A 24,816-nucleotide genomic window follows, 5' to 3' on the forward strand; every position below is an offset into this window, starting at 1 on the left:
CATCGATGAGAAGAGAGAAAAAATAGGGCTGAATGGAGTGATTAATATTTCGGGACGAGGCAACAATTGGATTCACGGTGCAGCGAGAAAATGGTAATAGGATCAAGCTCCTGACGAATCACAGTGGGCATATTCATTCATCACTTATACCGTTACGCCATGTTCTCATTAGCGATACCGCCCCCGGTGTAGCGAACACTCGCCGTTTAATCGGCGAAAGCCGCCAGGCCTCGGTATTCTTTTCGCCGACAATGCAACAATAAGATGGAAAAAGCTGGCTCGGCTAGCGAATTTCTAGCCTGATTCCTTTGTCGATCCGGCCGTGCGAGAGTTATCGAATCAAAGGGATTTCCGGTCTGTTGATCTTCCACCCGTGAGGAGTCGTTACGTAGAATTCCAGTTTGGTTCCAGTCGCTTGGCAACCCCTCCTTCGCCGGCCACCGCGCTGTATTCTTTCCTCGGATACACGCCGCCGTGCTATATACTGTGTATATATATATATATATATATATAATTCGTACAATGACTCGCCCTCGTAAAACAACGTGCTTGGAAAATCGTTGGATCCATCCCAGCCACTATACCATATCGATTATTTCTAGCCTGAAATCTCATCGCGCGATATGCCTGAAATCGGAAGACGCTATTTATAGAGAAAAGCCTATCGATGAAAGTTCCACCGGCTTACGGCTTTATCGAGAAACTCCAAAGCTTTCTCATCCTTATTTATCGCTCGGCCATTCATTTAACAATTTTCCATATTTCACCGAGAGAATTTATCGTCGAATAGAGCTTTGCCCCGGAATTTTTCTAACGTTATATCAAAACGATTATCGAAGTACATAATTTATAGCTTTGCGTTTGCTAACAAACACACCTGAGATGTTTGCCGAACTCCGGAGAGGAGAGAAAAGAGACGTAGTTAAGGGAACGAAGGTTGACGAGTATAGTGTATATGTGTGTATATACAACTTTCTCTCTTTCTGCTTATTGAACTAAATAAAAAGAGAGGAGCGCGCGCGTTACGGGGATATGAAATCGAGGTTGAAGGAACGCTTTCGTGCAGGTCCTCGGAGTTTCGTGGATGACGAGCTTCCTGGAGTGGTGGCGGTGCGGAGGAGGATGAGGAGGACCTGGAAGAGTAGCATAGTGCAGCCTGTCGTCAAGGGCCCTCGTTAAGGGACGACGGTCCCGTCGAGCAAACTCGCACGTGTATGTGTGTGTCTCCTCGCGGATGCATTAAAACCCATTCCGATCCCGACCAACTTGAAGCAGCCCTCTAACACACAAAGCCACACACGTACGAATTATTTGGAGAGCCCTCGTGTTTGTATATTTCATAACTCGTGAGAGGTCCCACCGCACACACTGCACACAGTACTGTACACCAAGTCTCCCATACATACCAGTGACAATGGACTCTCCAGCACCATCAGCAGCCATCGACCACGGATTTTCGCTGGCTCACAGGCATAAACAGGCCAAATTGCTTCCTCCTGCCTGAGTTTTCGGCTTCCCTTATCCCCCCACCCCCTTCTACACTCGTCGCTCATCCTCTGTCAGCCATTTAGCGCTCGCCCCGAGCTAATTCAATTATAATGCTCGTGGGTGTGCAATAAAAAATATGGAAAGCAAATAGTGCTTCTACGCGGCCCTAGCCTGGGCCCGCATTCCCTCCGCGGCTTTGTTCTCCAACGTGTAAATTTATCCATATACGCAGAAGGAGAAAAGAGAAAAAATATATTACAACGCCACATGGAAATATTATATGGTATACCTGCGTGTTACCACAGACCCGTTAATTGGCCGGCAATAATTGAAAAGTTTGTACGCTCGGATGTAGTGCAGCCTCTTTTTACAAAGTATTAATGAGAGATATACTGTACGAAGGTGCTTGGTTTGGGCTCGCTCGGTTGCGCGAAGAAAAAAAGCTGCGAGCTGCGAGAGAAACCAAAAAGGAGAGCGAAGGTTCGACTCTGAGGAAGGAATTGAGGCAGGCAGGAAGGAAGGAAGGGTTTTTTTTTTGCTGGATGTAAAGTCGTTTCGCGAAATATAATATGTATTTGGCCAGAGTACCTATGCTGGGTAGGTAATAACTAAGAAGTATAAAACCGCTCGGCGCGGCACCTACCTCGAACGGTACAAGCCTGACTTTCATCACTTGCGGATAATTTCGTCATTACGTCCCTGATGATTGAATACAGCGGTATGCAATCTCTTTGGGCGAATGGGTCTCTCTCTCTCTCTCTCTCTCTCTCTCTCGAATCCTCCCGAGGCACTCTAAACTTTGCCACGGTCTGCACGCGCAGTATACTTATTACTTATTGGCATCATCCGGGAATCGCGCAAGTTCTGCTGCAAAAGCCTATATAAGCTTATTTTCTCCCTGGCGATGGCTCAGCTTGACCGTTAACAGTTAAGTCATTAAAGACGAAGAAGATACGCGTTAAGTATCACCCGTCCGTCTGACTCATTACTATATTACTGTTATAACTCAATTTAAGCTTTATATCCAAATGGCACGCGTGCGACAGAGAGAATAACAGAGGTTATACCTCGCGCGTCTAATCTTAATCCACGGCGTTAATTTATCATTATTATTCAGGCTGGTTCCGAGACCTCGAAGGAGGACCAGTTCGAAGAAATTGTATTTAAAAATCCTGTCAGCTCCTGTCAGACGAGGGTCTGTTGCCGGACGAGAATATAGCTTGCGTCTTTGCACAACTTCTCTTGGTCCGTAATAATAATCTATGCTTATATTATACTGTATACAGCAAGAGTATGCGTTGTACACACACACATATATATATATATATATGCAGCTCTTTGGTTCTTCGGAACTTAAGAAGCGTGTCCTTTCTCTTCGCCCTATCTCGCTTTTCTTCACGGAGTCTCTCCATCCCTGTGTCCTTGTCCCCTATATTGCCTCGGTCTATCCTCGTCTCGCGGGCGCTCGCGATCCTTTTCATTCGCCAATCGCGTACCTACCCCACCCCCCTCCTCTTCCCTCTATAACCGAGAACGATCGAGCGTATCGTATCGCCAATGCACTGGACGCTCCCGAGACCGTCTATATATACCATAATTCATGCACCGCCACTTCTTAACTCACACACGCACGACCCACGCTCTCCCTCCGTAAGAGCGCACACACACGCGCGTGGGCGCCTCTATCAATGATATGACGTCACAACCGGAGACCTCCTCACGTGGATACCGCGTCCCGCTCCTCTCCGCTCTCCACACTCGCTATCGAAATCGCTCGCGCGTGCTCCAATTGTCATGGGAAAGCACCGAGCGTAAAATCACCGCAGCGGACTGATCGCGATGTCGCACTTAACGACAATGGACGCAAACGCTCGCTCCTTTCATTCTTCTTCGATCGATCGTTCATGAAAATTTGTATGCAGACTGTATAACGAAGTTAGGGACTGGCGTGACTCAGGCAGAAAGAAAGAGAGAGGTGTATTTTCTCACAGGTGACTCGACGTCGATAATCAATCGCGAGTTTCACCCATGTAAATCACTCTCGAAAATCAAGAGGATTACCCTCGGGCTGCAAATGTATACGCGATTATACCGAGTTAATTGAAGAGAGGGGATCTGGAGTATCACGGAGAAAAATGTCGGTCGTTTGGGGAGGAGGGCCAAACGCACGGAAGCTTTTAGGATTGGTGCTTTTGGGAGAAATCTGAAGGTGTCTTTGCACGGGCTTCATCGGCGAGGACAGAGATTTACGCTGCCGTTACAACGTGCTTATTACCGAAGAGCTTCCGCGCGTGTGTGTGTGTTTTTTGGAGGGAGACGTAGGTTCGATACACAGGTGTACAATAGCGTATGTAAATAAGGCATAGCAGGGTTTGGTCGAGAGTAAGGCAGAGGGAGAAGAGAGAAGGTTTCGTGCATGTCCGAGTCCAACGTACGTCAGATCTCTCCGCTTCGGGCTCGTCTGTGTGTGAACCCGCTGCGCGTACCGCATACCAACCTCCTCTCTCTCTCTCTCTCTCTCTCTCTCTCTCACTCCGATGCTCACGCTCTCACTCATCGCCGGTTAACCCGCCGCCGCACAAGCTGCCGCGTCTCGGATCCCCGTTTTCTCAAAGCTATACACGTGCACCTGTGTCCCTCGACTCGTAAGTGTACGTAAAGTGCGCGTGTATTGGCGCAGTTGGCCGGAGTTGGTGTCTGTGGGCATTTAATACGAGGAATGCCGCGAGACCTCGCTTTATGCGCTACCACCACCACCACCACCACACCAATACTGGTATCGGACATTTCGGTCACTATATAGCAATATACATATATGCGTATATGCTAGCTCGTAGGAACGTTCGCGAAAGACTGTTGGGTCTCCTTCTTCCATCCGACTTTTCATCGCAACCTCTCCTCCCCCCCCCCCCCCCTCTTCCCCCAAATCTTCCCTTTCTTCATTCTTGTACACCACGCACAACTGATAAATTCTTCTCTTTAGTCTCTTCCCCTCTTCCTCATTCGCCTTGAATTTCTTCCTCCTCCCGTTTTATTCAGCACGTATATATATTCTCTCTCGTACTTCCCGTCTCTTTCCCCACGGCAGGAGATTTATTAGCTGCACGGCTAATTGGGAAGCGAGGATGAGCAGAGGATTCCTGGAGAACGGAGATTTCCGGCCCGTGCATGGCCTTCCGCGGGGAATGCGCTTGCATCGAGAGGCCCCACTGGAATTTGCAGAGCTTACAGGAACTCCGGGCGCACTGCTATCCGCGCTGATCCTCTCTCAGCCACCAACGCCAATCGGCCGTCCCGATTTATCGGCTCCAATTGCGTTTTCCTATACAGCCGCGCGCCAATTACACCCGACTTCTCTTCATTTGCAACCGGCGGAGCTCCGATTAATTCATTGCTATCGCGATATGCCCGATATAGCGACCACGCGAACCCTTTATTTCTAACGGATTCCATCATCGTCAGAAACAAAAAAAACCGTCCTTTATCTCAATCAACTCGTACCGCTACTACGCGCAGCCCTTATCTAATTGTATTTATATAGAGTTCGCGCGAGATACGCGCTGCGATCCCAGCCTATCGAAATTACAGTTGAGTTTAATTTACGAGGCAGGTCGATATGGAAATTTCCCGTTGACCGATCGTGGGACTCGATTGAAATTCGACCAACGATTCTCTTCGATCAACGGTGCGTACTAGGTAAATCCACGCGAGGGTATAAAGGAATTTGGCAGTTTTTCGTGTTTCCTTTATCGCTTCGTGGCCGTGAGAATAGTTTGGTCATAATGGATGTATATACCGGTGAAAAGGATGGTGGACTTTTCAAGCGAGCAGTACCGGCGCCTTGACCGCGAGCAGTTTTGTACGCGTCCTCACGTACGGCTCGTTCGATCTTTTCCGCGAAACCGAAGACACGTCGACTGACGAGAAAGGGGGGGAGAGAGAGAGAGAGAGAGAGAGAGGTGGGTTCTATTCGGCGTACATAAGTAACTACCTACGTGGCAGACACTGCCTGTAACACATTCATACCGATGACTCGATTGCCGTAAGCATCCCTGAATATCTATTGTCGTCGTCGTCGAATTCAAGAAAGCTTCCAGCGATTATTCACTTTGACGGAGAAAACCATACTTTATTCTCACGCTTCGAGTGCATGGATAGGAAGCTGTCGAATTTCTCCAAAGGTTGTACTATAAATAATTATTTTATGTCGTGGAATCTCTCGCGTGTAATACCGCATGTACTTTGTGTATTATATATGTATATGTTGAGAAGGATAAAAAGAGAAAGAGGGAAGGTGGGAGGGAGGGAGACGTCCAGTCGAAATGACAGGCGCTACGCGTACGTTTCACTTCCGACGAGCATTCGGACTACAAATCGACCGTAGTCTCAGAGACTGTTGCGCCGGATAGGTGCGTGTGAAAAAGTGCACTTCCCATTGGACGACTGCTGGTCGGTCGACCGGTGGAAATCTCGCGTACTTTTGCTCTATTGCGAAAGGAGAGGCTCGCTCGGCTCGCCCGGCTCTCCGATCCGGCGAGTCTAGCGCAGCTCCGTTAATGGACGCACGCACGTATGCGGCGTATGCACGTACGGCAAAGACAGCTCGACGGGCACAGGAAATTAATTAATTGCTCGTCGCACGGAAATGGTAGGCCGTCAGGCTTTCTTAAGAATATCTTTCGGATTAATTCGCTACGCCCACCGCAACGATCCCAGCGACCCTTGCCAATTATCGATCCGTGGTAGGGATCGATCGAGCAATTGTTTTCGACGATTCCTCATCTCCTCTTCACTCGGCACTCTCGATTCGTGAGCGAGCTGGGACCTTTGACGAGGCGAGCACGCCAAACAAAGAGTAGAGTTCACCGATATACACAGAGACCGCTTTCAATTTCCCCCTCGGTATTAACGGTGAAAGGTGAAATTCGTGTATATGCTCCTCGCTCGCGCTAGTAACAACCCAGCAGTTTCCAGCTTCCAACTGCCCACGCGAATTCCTAGTTTCGCGTTTCGCTCATCACCGCCTGCACAGATGCGCCGCCCATTATATATATATATATATATATATATGTATATATACATGTACAGCATTTCTTTTTGCGTCCTTAAGGATGCGCGTGACGCACGCTTGACCTCGGACAGCTCATGCATCCAGCTTGTGTGCAATCAAATCTTCTATGCGCCTTCCTCGCCTGTATATATACCATATAAATATGTGTGTGTGTGTGTGTGCAACACACAGGCCGCAATTTTTATTCCATCAGACGTACGCTAAAACCAACGACTTTCGCCTATATAGCGCGCTCGCGCTTAATTGAATTCCAAGAGATTGGGATTAATTGGGATTTATAGCGTTTTCTGCAATCGTCAAGATTTTCGAGCGGCTCATTAGAGTGGATTAGATTGGAGCTGGCCCCGAAGGATGACGTGGCTGGTACCGCGTCGTTTGGGAATAGATCGCTGCGACAAAGGGTCAACGTTTGGCCCGACGATCAGCGCGCCAGTGGCACAAAGAGCGTCCTTTTCACCAGGCTAGTCGCTCGCGCGCTCCATGGACACACGAATTAGAATATATATACGAGGTGTAAAAAAAAGGCGAGCATGAAAGTCGCGGGCGTGGGAAAGCCGGACCCTCGGCGAACCACCAATTAACACCAATTAGCGCTCATCTGCTCTAGGTACTACCAACGAGACGAGAACTGACTTTGCGTTTAGCGAAAGACCGCTCCGACTACCTACTCTCCGATTGGCTACAACGTTCCCTTTGTACTCGACACTGCCCCGCCAAATATCCTTCAAGATTCACCTTCGACGCTGACATCCAGCTACGCACCATCTATATGTATACACTGCACGTTAAGAGACATACCGAATATAAACACCAGCGCGTCAATCAGAGTCCTAAAACTCGGCCCATTTAATCCCGACTCTCCAGCAGTAAACCTTCGTGCATCTTCGTTCTTGCCGTGCTGCTTTCTATACTGTTCAAACGTCATTAGCCGTCATTTCATTAGGCAATCGACTATATTTCCGAGAGCAGAGAATCAGCCGTTATTTACTATAATGACGCCTGAATCTCTCTTCCATATCGAACCTTTGACAATTTACCACAGCATCGTCATCGTCATCACGAGAGTCTGTTTCTCATCTTTGTTGTCAGCTCTTGGACAGCTGCGATATTGCGATATTTCGAGAAAGAGATACCTTTAATCCGCCTCGCTTCATTGTCTACCGTCTATCGGCTATCTTCTCGCTCATTATGCGCCAGTATATATATATATATATATGTATATACATACTTACACAGAGTCTCGAGCAAGTGCGTGACACCGATGTGCGCGCGGGGCTAGTTGTTGTTTTTTTTTTCTCCGAGCGAGACCGGTTTAGGCACACGAGGAACACTTGCAGCGCTCAGCTTTCGCTATAAGCGATAGGCCGCTCTCCGGAGCTCCTCTGGTTCTCGCAGCCAACGGTAGAGATAGCGTCTTCCGCGCGCGGGCGCGAGCGCCAACGACCGATTGGAATTTATTTATTGCATTAGCCGTCCATCACTCGAGGCCCTTGATTGGTGGTACCAATCAGGTTCACCGAGAACCACCGAGCCTCCTCGCGAACCTTCGAATCTCTCACGAGCTCCTTCCGAGCTCCGTAATTACCCTGATTAACGCTCGGTTAATTCCGCACCGAACGCTCATCCTATCAGTGTCCCAACTCGCGACGTACATACGACGGCCGTGGAATCTCGTCGGACAAAAATCCTCCCCATTGTCCGTCAAATCCGGCGGAGATTCTCCAACAGGTTTCGTATACATATATATGTAGCGGATAAATCGTGGAGCTACTCGAGGAGGAGCGACTGCTCGTTTTTAGCAGAAATTAACATCTAATTTACGCAATCGGCGCTTCGACCAATCGCCTTCTTCTTCTTCCTCTTCTTGGTAGCGCGAGGTCTCCGGTCACTCTCGCGGGGTTCGCAGTGCCAAGTGCTCGAGCGACTCGTTGCTCAGGAGTCTCATCATCCCGAGGTCTTCGTACGAACCATGCAGGAACTCGTGTATGTATAAATTTGCAAAAGCGCGCGTACGTCGAAAGGTCCCACTACTTAGGCCCTCGGTCGACGAGAATTATTCAAACTGGCCAAGGGTTAATTGCTAACCTCGTCACGGGAACCCCTCTGCTCCCTGCTGGCGCTGAACGCCGCTGGAGAGACGTGTACGCGATGTGACATCACGTTCCGCATTCGATTCTCCGGCGCGAGTCGCTACATCGAGCCGAGTTGCGAGAAACCGCAAACTTTCGTCAAAACGCAAGAAATATGTGTGCGTGCATCTCCGTGTAACCGAATTCATCCATTATCATTAGCACAGTACGCGCTCGTTAATAGAACCTCTCGAATAAATCACTCTAATTAGATTCAGGAAGTGCGTTTATCTCGACAGCATGTACCATTTTGTAGCAGCTTCATTCCTCTCGCTGTTCGCTTTCCATTTACATCGGGAGTAACACCGCGTTCCTTTTAAAAGCGAAAATCCTGATCGGCTGGGAGGTTTCTTGGAAGCGGGTGAGAGGGAGGGAGGGGAATGGGGGAGGGGGGGGGGGGGTGGGATAAGAGAGAAATTTTTGTCGCCAGCTAGTAAAAGCTTAGACTGATTGGAACACGTCGATCGATCGCGTGGCTGGCGCAAAAAAGCGAGATCGCCTTGTTGGCAAAGCGGTCTCGCCAAACCGAGCTAACGACAAGTGTTGCGTTGTTGTTTTTCAGAGGCAATTCACGCTGATCCTGCAGGCGAGGGACGAGTCGAGCAGCGGAGTGATCGAGGAGGCGAGCTACAGTGGAATCGTCTTGCCGGGACCCACGTGGCACACCCTCAACCATCAGGGCAAAAACGCGCATTTGACCTACAGGCTGAGGGTCCAATGCGCCGATCATTATTACAACGCGACGTGCACAAAGTTCTGCAGACCGCGGAACGACATATTCGGACATTACACCTGTGACGAGAATGGCAACAAAGTCTGCATCCAGGGTTGGAAGGGCGCGGACTGCGAGACAGGTGAGTGAAAGTTTATAACCGTTAACTTTTTTTCGCCTTTCCCTTATAAACCACCGATTGCACAAGTCGCGCCACCGTTAATAACACATCGAGATCTCGCGTTTCGACGTGTCCACCATCGTAAATTATACCTCATTAATTATCGCCATTATTGCCGTTCTACGCGCTGCGACTAATATTTATCTATATACGCTAAACGGCCTGCGTATAGCTACCCATACACGCGCGACTAACGGTAAACGGACGCCGACGAAATCGCTTTTGCGAGAAAAATTCCCCTTTGTACCGTTACGCACTATAGATTCCTCCTCCTCGATCCGCGCGCGCGCGCGCGACAAAAAAGGTGAAAAATCAGAGTTTGCGCAATCGGCGATTCCTCTATCCAAGGGTGACTAATAACCGTCGATTAATTCATTCGATCGTCCAGCCGATGATCTTCACAAGCTCGCGTATATTATAACGTTCCTCGGATCTTCGATCTTTTAATCCCAGTGCACACCTTGACGAATAACCGTCGATTAATTTTACATTTTTGTCAATCACTCTTGACGATGACAGAAACCCGGTGACGGTGTAAATTCATCCGTCGGTTTCTCTCGTACACCACTACACACTTTGTTCCCGTAAACTCGTTACGTATGCGACGTGTAGCATCGCGAGAGACCTTCGACTATCATCGCGGTAGACGCCATTTTTTTCTCTCTTTTTTGCCTTCGAGGGAATAATTAATCGGTCCCTCGAGCGTGAACGGAGCAGCTCCCTGCATATCGGGCCGATCGATGCCCGTTTCTTCGCTTTCTCACGGATCAACGCACAAGGACTCCTAACGAGACTCTATAGCGTTGTTCGATTAACGGCTAGTCATAACTACCAGTGATCACCACGAAATTCAACTCGATCCGGACTCTCTCTCTCTCTCTCTCTCTCTCTCTCTCTCTCTCTCTCTCTCTCTCGCAGAGCCACCGTGCATCAGTGTCCTCCGAATGCCTCTGATTTCATGAATATTCCAGTCACTCGAGTTCTTACGCTCCGGCGATCCAAGTTTCTTAGGATCGGAGAGGGCAACTCTCTTTTGTTTTGGTTTTTTCGCGCGGAGTTGTCGTATACATGCCGCAGTTGGCAGTCAGCGATGAGTCTTATCGTCATCGGGGCAGGAAGATGGGGTCGAGATCAAGAGGCACGTCCCTTGTGGGATCGTAAAACATTATACGAATTATCTCGAAGCGTGCCTGAATGGGCGGACGTAAGGCGCACATGTCGTACGATCGCACAAAGGTAGCGACATCACGCCAGCCCCCTCCCCCACCCACCCCCCTCCTGACCTTATATACAATGCTCCACTCCGACTAATATAACAGCTCTTTCTTCACTGCTTAATCGTTACTTCCGTCTCTCCGTAAATGCAACTCACCCGCTTTTAATATCGCCTCCTCTGCTACGCTACGTCCTATAGTGTGCTGCGGTACCGTTTCTCAAAAGACCTCGCGCGATCATCATCTCTCCGCAGCAGCTTCTCTTTCTCTAGCTTCTCTCCTCGGCCACTATATAGGCAAACGGGTTCTCCACACTTATCCAACAGCGTGAGATTTATTCAGCTTCACCGTCATTTTATAAATTTCCCATCGATGACATCCACGTAAACAAGTTCTTCGTATATTATCGCTGACTGGCTCGGCGAATGATGCACTCGCGGAATTGACCTTCTTTGCTCTTTCCTCTCTTCTACATCTTCTTCTTCTTGTTCTTCTTCTTATGCGTCCTCCTCTCGTGCTTTTTCTCGTTTATTCCCGACAAAGACCTTTGCCAGCATTCGTTGACAATCGTATGAAAACTTTACTTGTTCCAACCGATTCGTCGAAACACATCGTTGCAGTTCGCTTTTAATTATAAGAAATTATGAGCGTTTTTAGAGAGTAAAAGTGAATTCTAGGCTTATCAGTTTTTAGGAGCTTCTCGTGTAGAATATTTAAAGTGAATACCGTGTGCTCATTTAATTCCTGCGATGAGCCAAGTATGGGGATGGATGAATAGATAGATAGATAGATAGATAGATAGAGAAAGAGAGAGAACTGGCTGTAGAGGATTTTTGTCGCACTACACGAAAGGTCAATAGGAGAATTTCACTCGTGCATCGTCTTCGCACGAACTCTGCAGCCTAACGTGACCGTGTAATACTGTGCCACGGGAGAAAGGTACTATACTCTCTCGCTGGATTTAACGCTAAATTTATTTAAACCAAAAGTAACACAGCTTTATTAAGAATTTTCTATAAATAACACAGAAAGAGAATATAATTGACAAATTCGCTTTAAATATATAGATACGTTTCGTACTTTTGGTCGTTTCGGAAGATATATGTCACAAAGAGACGAAAAACTCCTCTTTGTGCAGTTTCCGTTCGTTGCAATTAGCCGCGCGCGAAGTTTTTTCAGACGTTTACAGTACCAAAGATATAAATTCGTATAACGAACATCTGCATAATTCATGCGAATCATGGGATAGTATTTCGCCGGTGATGCAAAAAGTTTTACTATGTGTTCCGTCATGAGAGGCTCTGCGCGAGGGGATATCGAAGTTCTCTCTCTCTCTCTCTCCGCAGCTAGAATCCTCTCAAGCAGCTGTTACGGGGCAGGAAAATCGGGCTATTCTAAATCAGCGTGACAGAAGCATGAATTGTAATTTGCGTACTACCGGCGTATCAATCAAGTTCTTGCTGAAGCAATCAGCAAGCGGACAATCTTCCACTCGTCTAGGTAGGAAAAGTACGCGCGAGAATGAATGTCAAGCTTGACGGGAATAAGCCGGCGGATTCTAATTTCGACGAAACTCTCTGTAAACGTACATGTATACTCGTGAGTGCGGTGTGTGTGTGTGTGTGTGTGGGGTGTGCCTATATATGCATTTTGTCATCCGCATAGAACGCTTTTGAGAAAAGTATACAGCATTCGGTGCGCGAGTATTGGTGGAACGATAAAGGGGGAAGCAAGACTATTAATCATTAAGGATGCTGCAGGCGGTATGCGTGATGTAACGGTAAATCCTCATACCGGTAAACTGTCGAAGGATACGCGTTGTCGCGCGGTGTGAGTTTTCGTTTCACGGTCGGGGGGATAATCCTTCTCTCTGTCACTTCTCATCTGTCTTTCTGTCCCTCGCCTAATTGAGTTGCTCGCTAGCTCGCTCGCAGCTCGCTCGGGATCGTCACCGCGATTACTTTTTATCCGACTCAACCGAATCATCCTTCCCCAAAATCTTTTCCGAAACGCGCTGCCTACTTATCCCACAAATTCTCATTTCGAAATCGAGACGTACACCTTCCTCGCATCACTGGCTTCCACCTCGGCAGCCAACAAATAAGTCGCGCACGTATCTCGCCACTAATTCCTCCGTCTTAACTAGCCTCCTCGCGCGACACGTCCCTATTATACTGTATAATGACTTTACACTAATTCACGGAGAATTTCGTCAGGCCAAGAAACCTTCCTACGTCGCTCGCAAGGAAATATCAATTTTAAATCAGCCTTTAATACGGATTTGTAAAGAACGTATAGGAAAAAAACCTTTCAAAATCTCCATGCACTGAATTTTTTCTCCTCCATGGAAAAGCACCTTACACATCAGCTGTGCGACTAAGAGAGAACGCGCTCGAATCATTGTGTCCATCTCTATAGTTATTACTTTTAATATACCGCCTCCGTTCTCCGACTCTATACAGAGTTTCTGGTGTGTGTTTTCAGCCGTTTGCAAGGAGGGCTGCCACCCCGTGCACGGACACTGCAACGTGAGCGGCGAGTGCAAATGCAGACACGGCTGGCGCGGTGAGTTCTGCGATCAGTGCACGCCTTATCCGGGATGCAAGCACGGATATTGCAACGGTTCGAGCTGGCAGTGCATATGCGACACGAATTGGGGCGGGATCCTCTGCGACCAGGATCTAAATTACTGCGGAACCCACGAGCCTTGCCAAAATGGTGGCACCTGCGAGAACACCGCGCCTGATCAGTATCGCTGTACCTGTCCCGAGGGCTTCTCCGGAGCAACGTGCGAGAAAGTCGACAACCCCTGCGCCTCGAACCCCTGCATAAACGGCGCCACTTGCATGGAGTTCGGCGAGACGGCCGAGTGCAACTGCGCCCCTGGATTCACGGGTCAATTCTGCGCCATCGACATGGACGAGTGCGCCAGCCAGCCCTGTCAAAACGGTGGAACCTGCGTCGACGGTAAGAACGAGTTTATCTGCGAGTGTCCGCCATCTTGGCAAGGGGAGCTCTGCCAGTTCGACGTGAACGAGTGCGCCCTGAAGGAGACGCCATGCAAGAACTACCTCAGCTGCATCAACCTCGCTGGTGACTACAGGTGAGTACTCCGCAAAGAGACCCGTGCAACAATATCGCCCATTCAAAAGAACCACTCGATCCCGCGATGACGTGCGCGCGCTATATTAATATTTGCGACACATTCCAGGTGCAGCTGTAGAAGCGGCTTCATGGGCAAGAACTGCACGCAGAACATAAACGACTGCGTGGGCCAGTGTCAACACGGGGCTCTCTGCATCGACTTGGTCAACGACTACCATTGCTCCTGCACGGCCGGATACACGGGCAAGGACTGCGACATCGACATCGACGAGTGTGCCTCGAAACCGTGCCAAAATGGCGGCGAGTGCCGCGACCTGGTCAACGCCTACGAGTGCGTCTGTCCGGTCGGCTTCACGGGCTACCAGTGCCAGATCGACCGGGACCACTGCAATCCCAATCCCTGCAGGAACTCCGCACCCTGTTACAACACGCAAATGGATTATTATTGCCACTGTCCCGAGCAGTGGCAGGGGAAGAACTGTTCGGAAGCATCCTCGGGGAACAACGTGTTTGGACTGACGGGGGAGTTTGGTTGCAGCAGCGACGGCACTCCTTGCAGCGGTAGAGGACGCTGCAGCGACGGCAAGTGCATCTGCAACCCTGGATACACGGGTCTGCACTGCCACGAGAATATCAACGATTGTCGCGGGAATCCCTGCTTGAACGGTGGTACCTGCGTCGACCTGGTCAACTCCTTCCAGTGCATCTGCAGGGAGGGATGGAGCGGGGAGCTGTGTGACGAAGGTAAGACTCGGTGCATCCGCCAGCACAACTAATAATAATATAAGGTGTGTAACGATTGAATTTACTACTTCGCAGACGTGGACGAGTGTATGACGAATCCCTGCCGAAACAACGGGACCTGCGTCGACGGCGTGGCCGACTTCACGTGTATCTGCCGCGGTGGCTGGAAAGGGAAGACCTGCGCCCTCCGGGGCAGCCACTGCGAGCCCGGCACCTGTCGCCACGGAGGAACCTGTCAAGATCGAGGGAACGGGTTCACGTGTCACTGTCCTCCAGGATGGGAAGGCGCCGCTTGTCACATAGCGTCGCCCGCGTGTGCCAGCAGCCCCTGCGAGAACGGGGCGACCTGCGTGAACACTGCCGACGGTGGCTACCGATGCGTCTGCAGGGAAGGCTTCGAGGGACCCAACTGTCTTCGAGACGTGGACGATTGTCAGCCGTTACCCTGCCTGAACGGCGGCAAATGCGTGGACGGTGTGAATTGGTTCCGTTGCGAGTGCGCTCCAGGCTTCACCGGTCCCGACTGCAGGATCAACGTGAACGAGTGCGCCAGTGATCCTTGCATGTCGGGAGCCACCTGCGTCGACGGCATCGCCAGCTACGCCTGCATCTGTCCAATCGGACGCACCGGACCCCACTGCGAGCTACCGATGGCCGGTGGACCAGGCTGCGTTGCGGCCAATTGGGACGAGGAGTGCAACGCCTGCGAGTGTCGCAACGGGAAGAGTCAGTGCAGCAACGTTTGGTGCGGTCCTGGCAATTGTCTGAACGGTACCTCCTGCCTGGCGCACGAGGTATGCGTGCCGAGTCCAGGTGAGAGCTGTCTGTCGGCCGTCTGTCCGGCCTGGGGCGAGTGTCGACCTATAGAGACCGGAAGGAGAGTCGGACCACCGGCACTTCCGGCGCCGCTGTCCTGCTGGCCCGGACAGGCGACGCCTGGACCAACCTGTTCTCGCCTCACCATACTCCTGAGGCGCGACACCCTGGCGGCAGGTACGTCGGTGGAGCTGCTCTGTCGAAGATTGCGTCGTCTCCTGGCCGACCCGAGGAGACCCCAGCTCGTCGTGCTTCTCTGCGATCTTAAGCCCGGTGACAACGACACCGTCGAGGTCACCATCTTCTCCGAAGCAGCCGCCGACGCTGCCAGGGACCTCGGCGAGGCCCTCAGTCGACCACTCAGCAGACCTCTCGCTCTGGCCTCCGTCCTAGAGGTCAAGGTCGAGACGGCCTTGCTCAGCGATCCAAACGCCACCACTGCCACCGGTGCAACCGGATACGTCGCCGTCCTAGGTGGTACTCTCGCGATAGTCCTCATCTTGACCCTCTTCACCGGCCTCTGGTACATTCGTTCGGTCAGGCAGAGGTCCAGTCTGACCGCAACGACCACCAGCGAAACCTCCTTGCATCGACATCGCAGTGACCTCGACGAGAAATCCAATAATCTGCAGAACGAGGAGAACCTCAGGAGGTACGCGAATCCTCTGAAGGATCAGGATATGGGAGAGCCGAGGGTGTCCGTGGTGAGACCGTTGTCCGGACCGTCCTTGGGTGGCCTTGGTACCGCCGAGGAGAGCCTGGAAATGGTATCGGAGGAGGGTAGGCACCGTTTGCCACCGCTTTACAAACCACCCAGTGCCGAGACCAGAAATAACACTGCCAGCTTCAGCTACGAGGAAGGACCTCACAAACCCTACAGCAAACCCCGTTTGCAGGAACCATCGTTCTCGCATCAGCAGCAAGCTGGTACCAGCCAGACTTGCACGCCACATCAGGTGCTCACCGTACATGTTTAAAAGAAGAAAATATATATATGCGACTCTTCAGTGATTATCCACATTATGGTATTATCACTTCTTTCATCACACTCTTTCTACAGACTTTTACTCATGCCAATAGCGTTAGTGCGTTCTACGGTAAGAGAGAATTTTCTACACAACGGAAATGCGATTGCTTGCACGATGCGTGATAGTTCAGATGTATTTTCTATTGTATAACGATTGTATTTCTCTATAATATATGTAAGCGATTGCAAATTCTCAGATATCGCGTGTGCGTTTCCTTCTTATTCGAGAGCGACGTAAAGACTTGGAGGATCGAACGAGAAAGAGTACTGAATTTTCATTAAATTTTAGGATGATTCAAAATCATCCGACAAGACCGGAATTTCCATTGATATAAATGTTACGTCTCTCGCATAACGATATGCGATTTTTTTCTCATTCGTCTTCTTTGATCTTTCTTGAAACCGCGCCAAGACAATAAGCGACATGACGACTACAAGTAATAATAATGATAATACAAAAGTTATTATCCTTGTACATATGTATATAGCCTGTACTTATTAATTTGGCTAAGTCTGTATTGTCCTTAAGCGCCATCGCCCTTCTTAGTTTCTTACTACGTACGGTTAAGTTAATATCGGCGAATCTTTCGACGAATATTGCCCTTTGGAGCGCTCACCGTCGTCGTTAGAAATATCTGATATGTTTACTGCGAGGTCTGTGGGTATCAGTAGGCGATAATGCATCTCGTATACACACTATTGTATTTGCGTTTTAGAAAATAGCGAGCCCTAAATACGAATGCAGGCTTCAGACGTTCCTTCAGACGCTACATTGTGATACTCATAGAACGAAAGATGCCTGGTAGATGAAATCGTAAAGGCATTTCTTTTCGGTCCCAGTGTCCGTCGTTTTCTTTCCAAACAGTAGCTATTACTCGTCATTCAACGATGACCAAGTACCCCAAGAATTCTCGAATTGTATAAGGATGTAAACGAAGATTGCAGGACTGATGCTAAGAATACGTCGTTCAAAAGTTTTCTCAGTGATTAATGCTTAACTCGAATCTCGTTTTGCGTCAAAATGACAATATAGTTTGAGCAAACCCTCTCTAGGTGCATATGCATATAATCATAGAGCAGCTCCGCGTAAGACGCTACTTACGTTTTACCCTCCATAGGAAAAATTCACCTATCCAACGAATTTCGATCCATTCGATCATCATACGCTCCCTCCTTTATACTGTGATCACGTATTCCCTGCGTCCTCACCCCCCCCCCCCCTCCCTCCAAATCCCTCTCTCCAGATGTGCAATTTCTTCATTTTCGTTTCAACGACGCACGGGGCGAAGTGCCTACATCAATGCGCGTTCATTAATTCTTAGCGATGACATATAGCTCGCGATAAATCTATAAGTTACGGAAGGAAACAGATTTATGTAAGAAGAATTCCTTTATTTTATAAAGAAAAATTATATTATTACTAAAATAAATAGAAGCGATTATATATATATATATAAATATATAAATATTATATTATATTTTATTTTATTGTCTTCTATTAATTATTTCTAGACCATGGGCAATAGTTCCTTAACAGCTTGGACCTGCGCTAAAAAGTTTACAGCTTCTTTATCTGGGTTTTCAAGTACCGGAAATTTACTATTTGCCTGCAAATGAGGAAAATATTAGCGTGCCTGTCGAACTAATGCCTCTGGTCAAATATAGATAGTTAAAGGATACCTACGCGTTGTGATCACTTTTGTTTGATTCGATTATTAAATGAACGAGTGCGTGTATATAAGCTCCTTACAACTCCTTCCTATATATTTATATATATGTTCATAAACATATATATATATATAAAGTTATGATGATAAAAAGTTTCAATAAAAAGTACAATCCTTACAAGAAAAATAGACTCTTGTTTCTTCATTTCAATATTTACCTTGTCCAAATTAAACGTTCGTCCTGCAGAGCTTTCCAACCACAGCAAAAACGTAGAGGTAAAAAAGCCAGAATAATAAGAGGATAATTGCTAATACGCATGTATCTTTTTATCGTTATTAATTTTTTATTTCAATTATCGGAGATAAATCAAGGATCAATATAGTATAATGCTCTCTCTCTCTCTCTCTCTCTCTCTCTCTCTCTCTCTCTCTCTGTATAAATAATTATAAACCTATACATAGTTACATAAAACGCTAGACCCGACAGTGAATAATTTCAATGGAAATAATAAAGTTTGAAAATTGAAAGCTGAATGAGCATAGTTGTGACGATTACATTAAAAATACCTTTCGTTATTATAAGAAGATGTTAGTAATGAACAAAGAGTCTGATCAGAGTTAATTTCGTGCAGCCAGACGACCAGTGGCACTTCACTAAGCGTACAACCGATTGACCATTGAATGAATGACCTGCCGAAATTACAATACAATGGCTGAGAAGAGCCACTTGGTGAATACTCGGTAAGTGAATCACCCAGCTGAAACCGAATACGGTCCGTGTGAACTTTTCTTAGTCCGTCCAACTTTCTAATCGATCGTTCTATAATAGCCGATCCTTCAATGTTCTCCACGAGATGTTTAAGTTTTCCGTTTTCTTGCAACAATCGAAAAGGATACTGCAGAAAATCTGCTCCCACGGCTCCATCATGTAAAGACAAAACACCAATGAATATCGAAAGTATAAATATTGTAAATATCTTATTACGACCATTTTTATTATTGACAGCGGGGTTTTACGACGTTTCTCCGTCGACGATTAAAGGAGGACTAACGAAAGTTAGCAGAAATGCCGTTTCATCGTTCGGAGAACAAGAAGCAATTATTCCTTACACCTGAAAGGGGAATTCAGCTTACTCTGAATAAAGAACATGTTCGTTCTAACCAAAAGTAGGTAACCAGATATTTAGCTTCTCTTGTATAATATACTCGTCGTGTACTTACTTGTCCTCCTCGTTCGATACTTAAACAAAAGAAAGAAATAATGGCTCATTGAAAAGTTCTTCTATCGATATTTAAAGCTTCCTAAATTTACCATGATTAAATTATTATTAATAATCAATTTTTTTTAAATTTTGTGAAAATTCATGAATTTTCTATTAATTTAATAATCAACCAAAATGTCGGTAACATTATCCGAGGTATTTACACATGATTTCTACTCACTGGAGGAAGTATTTATACCTAACCGTGAAAATCAACATTTGCTTGAAATAATGTCAGATTTTTGGTGATGACTATGGTAGCTACTGGCCGGAATCATGTGAATACGAAGAGAACGTATTAGATGAGCTTGAGGTTGAAAAATGGGATGAAGGTGAAAACGAGGCGTTTGAGTCATTCGATGCGTTACAACAGTTCAATATATTTATTGGAGATAAGAGAAGCGAAGAATTGGCTGCGAGACAAGAAGCAAAAAAGGAACAATTAAGAAGATTGCTAGGTGTAAGCTAAGAGACTCTGTCGCGATCGATTGCTCTATTGAGTGAGTTATTTTGTGGATCCTCTAGATAAAAGCAGTGAAAGAGGAAGATGAAGCTTCGGAAGAAACAATAATTACCCCTGAAGAAACGGTCGCTGAAGAACGAGAGCCCAGTGACTCTAGCGTCTCTCAGATTTGTTTAAAGGAAATCGAAATCAGTGACTCGCAACTGAAACTCTTTAATCTTTACAACACTTATCCTATTCCCGAAGATCCAGGTAATTCAGAAGCGTTTCGAATTATCGAAGAAAATCTCATAGCTTATAAAAATGACGGGGCTAATAAATTTCTGGATATAACACAAAAATTGAAGCTACCACAAATTAACATTTTAATCGATATGTTTGAAACTGATACTATCAATTTGAAATACTATGGAGTAGATTCTAAAGTTGCACAAGTAATATGTGAATCATTGACAAATAATACATCGGTTCAAACGATAGACCTTACGGTAATATTAAACATTACTAGATTTCGGTGAAATACAATTGTAAAGAATTCTTTTGGTCTAGGGTAATTGGTTAACAGAAGAGACTTGCTCCTACCTCGGTAAACTACTAATGGAGAACAATGTTATAATAAATTTAATCTTATCTGGTTGTCACATTGGGTACGAAGGAGCCAAATGCCTTCAAGCAGGATTGGAAGATGCTCTAAATCTAGTTAATCTTGATTTAAGCTATTGTGACTTGGACTATAAAGGATTGAGCTGCATTGCTGAAGGCATAATTAATAATAATAGTGGGATACTTGAATTTATCAATTTAGAAGATAATAATTTAGATGAAGCATCTATAACTTACCTCTGTAACTTGATCACAAGCTGTCCAAATCTGGTGACTCTAAATTTAAGCTGGAACTTGCTATACAGCGAATATGCATGGAAAAATTTATCAAAAGCGTTGAGTAAAACTATAATAATTGTAAATTTATCTTGGAACGGCCTCGGGCAAGAATGTATTCCATATTTAGTGAATTTACTTCAATCCCAGAATTTGAAAGTATTAAATCTCAATGGTAAATTTAAATTCTATTAAAGATTAATGAAAACATTTGCTATGTTCAATCTCTTTGAAGCTATCACAATGAAATTTATTGCAACAGGCAACAGATTTGGTTCAGCTGATATAAAAATATTAACAACTGCTTTATTGAAAAATAAGGTGCTTGAAGAATTGTTCTTGGGAAATAATCCAATAAGGCCTGAAGGAGTGCTCGAAATTGTTTCAATTTATGCATCAGACAAAACTTACTATAGTCCTTTACAATTGCTCGATTTGGAAAATATCTGGGCACAAACTACTATTTTACCGTTATTAGAAAAAATAAAGATTATGAAGCCAACGTTAAAAATAAATTTAGGTGGTACATATAGTAATTACAAAACTACTGGTCCTGATGTGAAGCAAATACTTTTGAACAGAGCAAATTTTGAAGTCTCGAAATCCAAGAAGAAGCAACGTGGAAATTTTGGAAACTTCATTGAATCTTTAGAAGATAGATTTATATCACGAGGTACATAAAATTAAAAAAATATACATAATATAGTCTTTAATGATACCCTTTGTAATAAATTTTAATATTATTAAGAACTGCTTTTACCTTTTTTAGTCGATTTCATGTTGCTTATAAAGAAGTCAAAATTAAAACTGTCTGAAACATTGGTTAATGAAATTATGAATGTGTTCAGTGGTCCTAAAAACACTGTTAATCAAACTGAATTAAAAACTTTTTATATGAGTAAATATCCCATAAAGAAAAGCAACGTTCAGGTTTCAATCAAAGAGCCTAAAGTAAAGAAGAAGGCTGTTAAAGTAATATAAATATAACATAAATATATATAAAAAAAAAACGTGCTACAAACATTTTATTAATACTGCTAGTATACATAATTTTATATTTATTTGTGTAATAAATAAAATTAAATATTTGATATTACTTAATTATAAAAAAACAGTTACATTATTATATCATTTAATGCAATTTTAGTATCCAGAATTTAATAGAATTTTATTCATAATAAAATATTCTTGAAGATATGTCATCAACAATCCAATTTACACCATCGATCAAATTTTCAGCTGTCACAGCTGAACATTTGTATATCTGCCAATGATGTGTCTTTATGTTAGGTAACTCCAAAATTTCAGCGATGTCCGTTGCTGACATTGCCCCAGGCAAATCTTGCTTATTTGCTAATATAAGTAAACTTGCACCTAGCAGTCTTTCTTCTTGCAACAGTTTATATAATTCTGTTTTACAATCTTCTAATCTTATTCTATCAGCACTATCAATTACCCAAATAAGGCCATCTGTTGACTCAAAATAGTTACGCCAATAAGAGCGTAAGCTTTTTTGTCCACCAACATCCCATATGTTAAGCTTAAATCCTTTATGCTCAAGAGTTTTAATATTAAATCCAAGGGTAGGTGAAATGGTATTGATTGGTTCCCCATTGATTCTTTTCAATATTGTGGTTTTACCCGCATTGTCCAAGCCTCTAGAAAATTAACAAAATAATGTAATTCATTTTTACGCACAATAAGATATATTAAAAAAAAACAAAATTTCATAGAATGTATGCTTTAGAAGTTAAATAAAAATATGAAGATGAATAAACATAATAATTATATTTTATAATATTCTAACCTCTTTACTCCAAACGAAATATTTATCTAATTACTTACAACATTAAAATTCTCATCTCCTTTTCCTTCTGCTTAAGTTTTTTTAAAATAGTTAATAAACCCATTATTAATTACAAATATTACAATGATCATACAATCATTTTCATAACTATTGACATGGGACTTATTTGCAGAATGCAGAAGTACATACATATGTAGATTGTGACAGACGATTGTGTTCGTTTATTGTGTACTATCACAGCCAATCACAGACCATTACTGCTAGGACTGAATTGACTGAAAACCTATATTTTACGTGACATACATTATAGAGTATTTGAACTTCTATTTGCAGTTAATAAACGAACGTAAAGTGGTAAGCCATTACGTAAAGTTTCTTCAAGTATTCTTGAAGGTTCCTGAAAAAATGAAATTACGGATAAAACTTTTAGATTAGAATTAAACAAAAGATTTCTAATTCAACCAGCGTTGCCAACTCCGCTATTTTAAACTATCCTACGCTGTATAGTAAGTGGCTATCGATTCACGATTGGCTGTTTACAAACGCATAACCGCTGCCTCAGCGATTGCTGCAATTTGTAGCGGGTTGGATTTTCAGCGGCTCTCATCATTTGTTGAACAACATGCAGCGAAGTTACGCGCTAGCTGAAGTCAATGTGGCGCCAATTATGATTGATTTTAAAATGCACAGGATCATAATTAACTGTATAATTTAAAAATATACCTTTAATTTGTTATAGATTATAATATATGCAGATGTGTGTGTGTGTGTGTGTGTGTAAATTATTAAACAGACCTACGTATATATTTCTTTTTAAAATCGATTTATAAATTTAATATTTCACCTAAATAAGAGTGTGTGAAGTCTAGTTATTATAAATGTTATTCAGAGCGTCTCTTTTTAAAAGTTGCAGGCAAATATGTCAATTGTAAAGTATATTAATAAGGCCTGAGAGAAAATTTTGAGATAAAGATTGTATGGATTAAAGGGGCACAGATAAAACAAATATGGAATTTGCGTTGCATGTATTATAGTTATTGATATTTCTTTTTTTAATGGAAGTTCCAATAATTTTTATTTTATTTACTTTTATATTTTTGTAATTTATTTGAAGAATTTTTATACAAAATAATATATATATATATATATATATATATATATGTTATAAAGGGTATCGCAAAAGTCGTGGAAAATGCGGAAATTCTAACCAGAAAAAAATTATTTACGAATGCTGCTATTTTAAAGAAATTGATTATATAAATTGAATAAAAAATTGTTCCGTATAATTCAAGAGTTTCTTTATCAAATTCCAAAAACATCACAGTAATATTTATTATTATAGGGCCGTTTCAAAAATGTTTAAATTTAAAGTCGCTTAATTTTCGGGCATGTATAGTGGAGAGTAAAAGCAATAAGAATCGTAAAGAGAGGAGGAGAAAAAGAGAGGCGCAGCAATTATCTAAATAGTTTGTCCTTATGTGTATAGTCATTAACCAAACATATACACTTATCCCCGTTTTTGTTTTGAACCATTGTAGATATTTAACTCTGGTATAGACCTGCGTATAGAGGACACACATTAGTCCTTCAAATATTTTCAAAGAGTTTATTTGTGCTCGAAGTTGAAGCCACGATATTTATTTTAAATTACAAGCGCGCATTTTTATTCAAAATTTAAAAATGAGTGAGAATTTACATAATATAATTCTTAATGAATTATTAGATGAGGATTCTGATGTTAATGAAGACGAAGAAATTTTCGAACCTATCGTACAGCAGAGCGTTCAATTTAATGAAAGTGAGGATATATATATAAAATAATTGCATAATTTCTATCGTGAACCGAGTTAAAATCATTGCAGCTTATCAAATAGTAGGGCGTTATCAATTTTAACGTCAAAATAAAATAATAATCATATAACAAACAGTGTAGTGTAATCATATCTGTTGGTTAAACATCCTTTGAAACCACTTTAAAAAAAAGATGTGAAGGTGGTGAACGCGAAGTGATGTAGTGTACAAATTTCGAGTCTTATTGTTCAAACAGGGTCTGTATTAAATCTCAGTAGGTGAAATCATTCTTTTATTTTTTTTTTTACACGATATAATTAAATTTTTCCCTTAAATCAATTGTTTCGAAATATTTAGTTGTTTGGGGATTTTTATACATGTGCAATAAATTTTATCACTCCATATTTTAATTTGGGTTAATAAAATCAATAAAACTAGGATATCTGTTATTTCTTTAACA

General features: G+C 44.2%; 3 protein-coding genes across 4 annotated transcripts in view; 2 read left to right on the top strand and 1 right to left on the bottom strand.

The window, feature by feature from the left end:
* LOC136779504 (protein jagged-1b-like) overlaps positions 1 to 18,322 on the top strand; it is a 32,358-nt gene extending 14,036 nt beyond the window's left edge. For both annotated transcript variants that reach the window (XM_066737129.1, XM_066737132.1), the window contains 4 exons: positions 9,251 to 9,542; positions 13,280 to 13,898; positions 14,007 to 14,644; positions 14,720 to 18,322. In XM_066737129.1, the coding sequence (XP_066593226.1) occupies positions 9,251 to 9,542; positions 13,280 to 13,898; positions 14,007 to 14,644; positions 14,720 to 16,437 (3,267 nt within the window). In that variant the 3' untranslated portion in view covers positions 16,438 to 18,322. The remainder of the gene's footprint in view (positions 1 to 9,250; positions 9,543 to 13,279; positions 13,899 to 14,006; positions 14,645 to 14,719) is intronic.
* Positions 18,323 to 19,220: 898 nt separating this feature from the next.
* Positions 19,221 to 21,739, top strand: LOC136780458 (leucine-rich repeat-containing protein 74A-like). The gene is made up of 6 exons (XM_066738835.1): positions 19,221 to 19,304; positions 19,655 to 19,876; positions 19,942 to 20,367; positions 20,429 to 20,933; positions 21,021 to 21,431; positions 21,528 to 21,739. The coding sequence occupies exons 1-6, from the start codon at positions 19,221 to 19,223 to the stop codon at positions 21,737 to 21,739; spliced, it is 1,860 nt and encodes a 619-aa protein (XP_066594932.1).
* Positions 21,740 to 21,774: 35 nt separating this feature from the next.
* Arl2 (ADP ribosylation factor-like 2) lies at positions 21,775 to 22,765 on the bottom strand. Its single transcript, XM_066733822.1, has 2 exons — positions 22,604 to 22,765; positions 21,775 to 22,416 (listed from the first exon to the last, which is right to left on the bottom strand). Exons 1-2 carry the CDS (start codon positions 22,666 to 22,668, stop codon positions 21,927 to 21,929), a joined length of 555 nt encoding a protein of 184 aa, XP_066589919.1. The 5' UTR covers positions 22,669 to 22,765; the 3' UTR covers positions 21,775 to 21,926.
* Positions 22,766 to 24,816: the final 2,051 nt, after the last annotated feature.

This window comes from Prorops nasuta, unplaced genomic scaffold (genome assembly GCF_024137725.1).
Source record: "Prorops nasuta isolate Cenicafe-Biocafe unplaced genomic scaffold, Cenicafe_Pnas_1.2 PNAS00002, whole genome shotgun sequence".
Taxonomy (NCBI): Eukaryota; Metazoa; Arthropoda; class Insecta; order Hymenoptera; family Bethylidae; genus Prorops; species Prorops nasuta.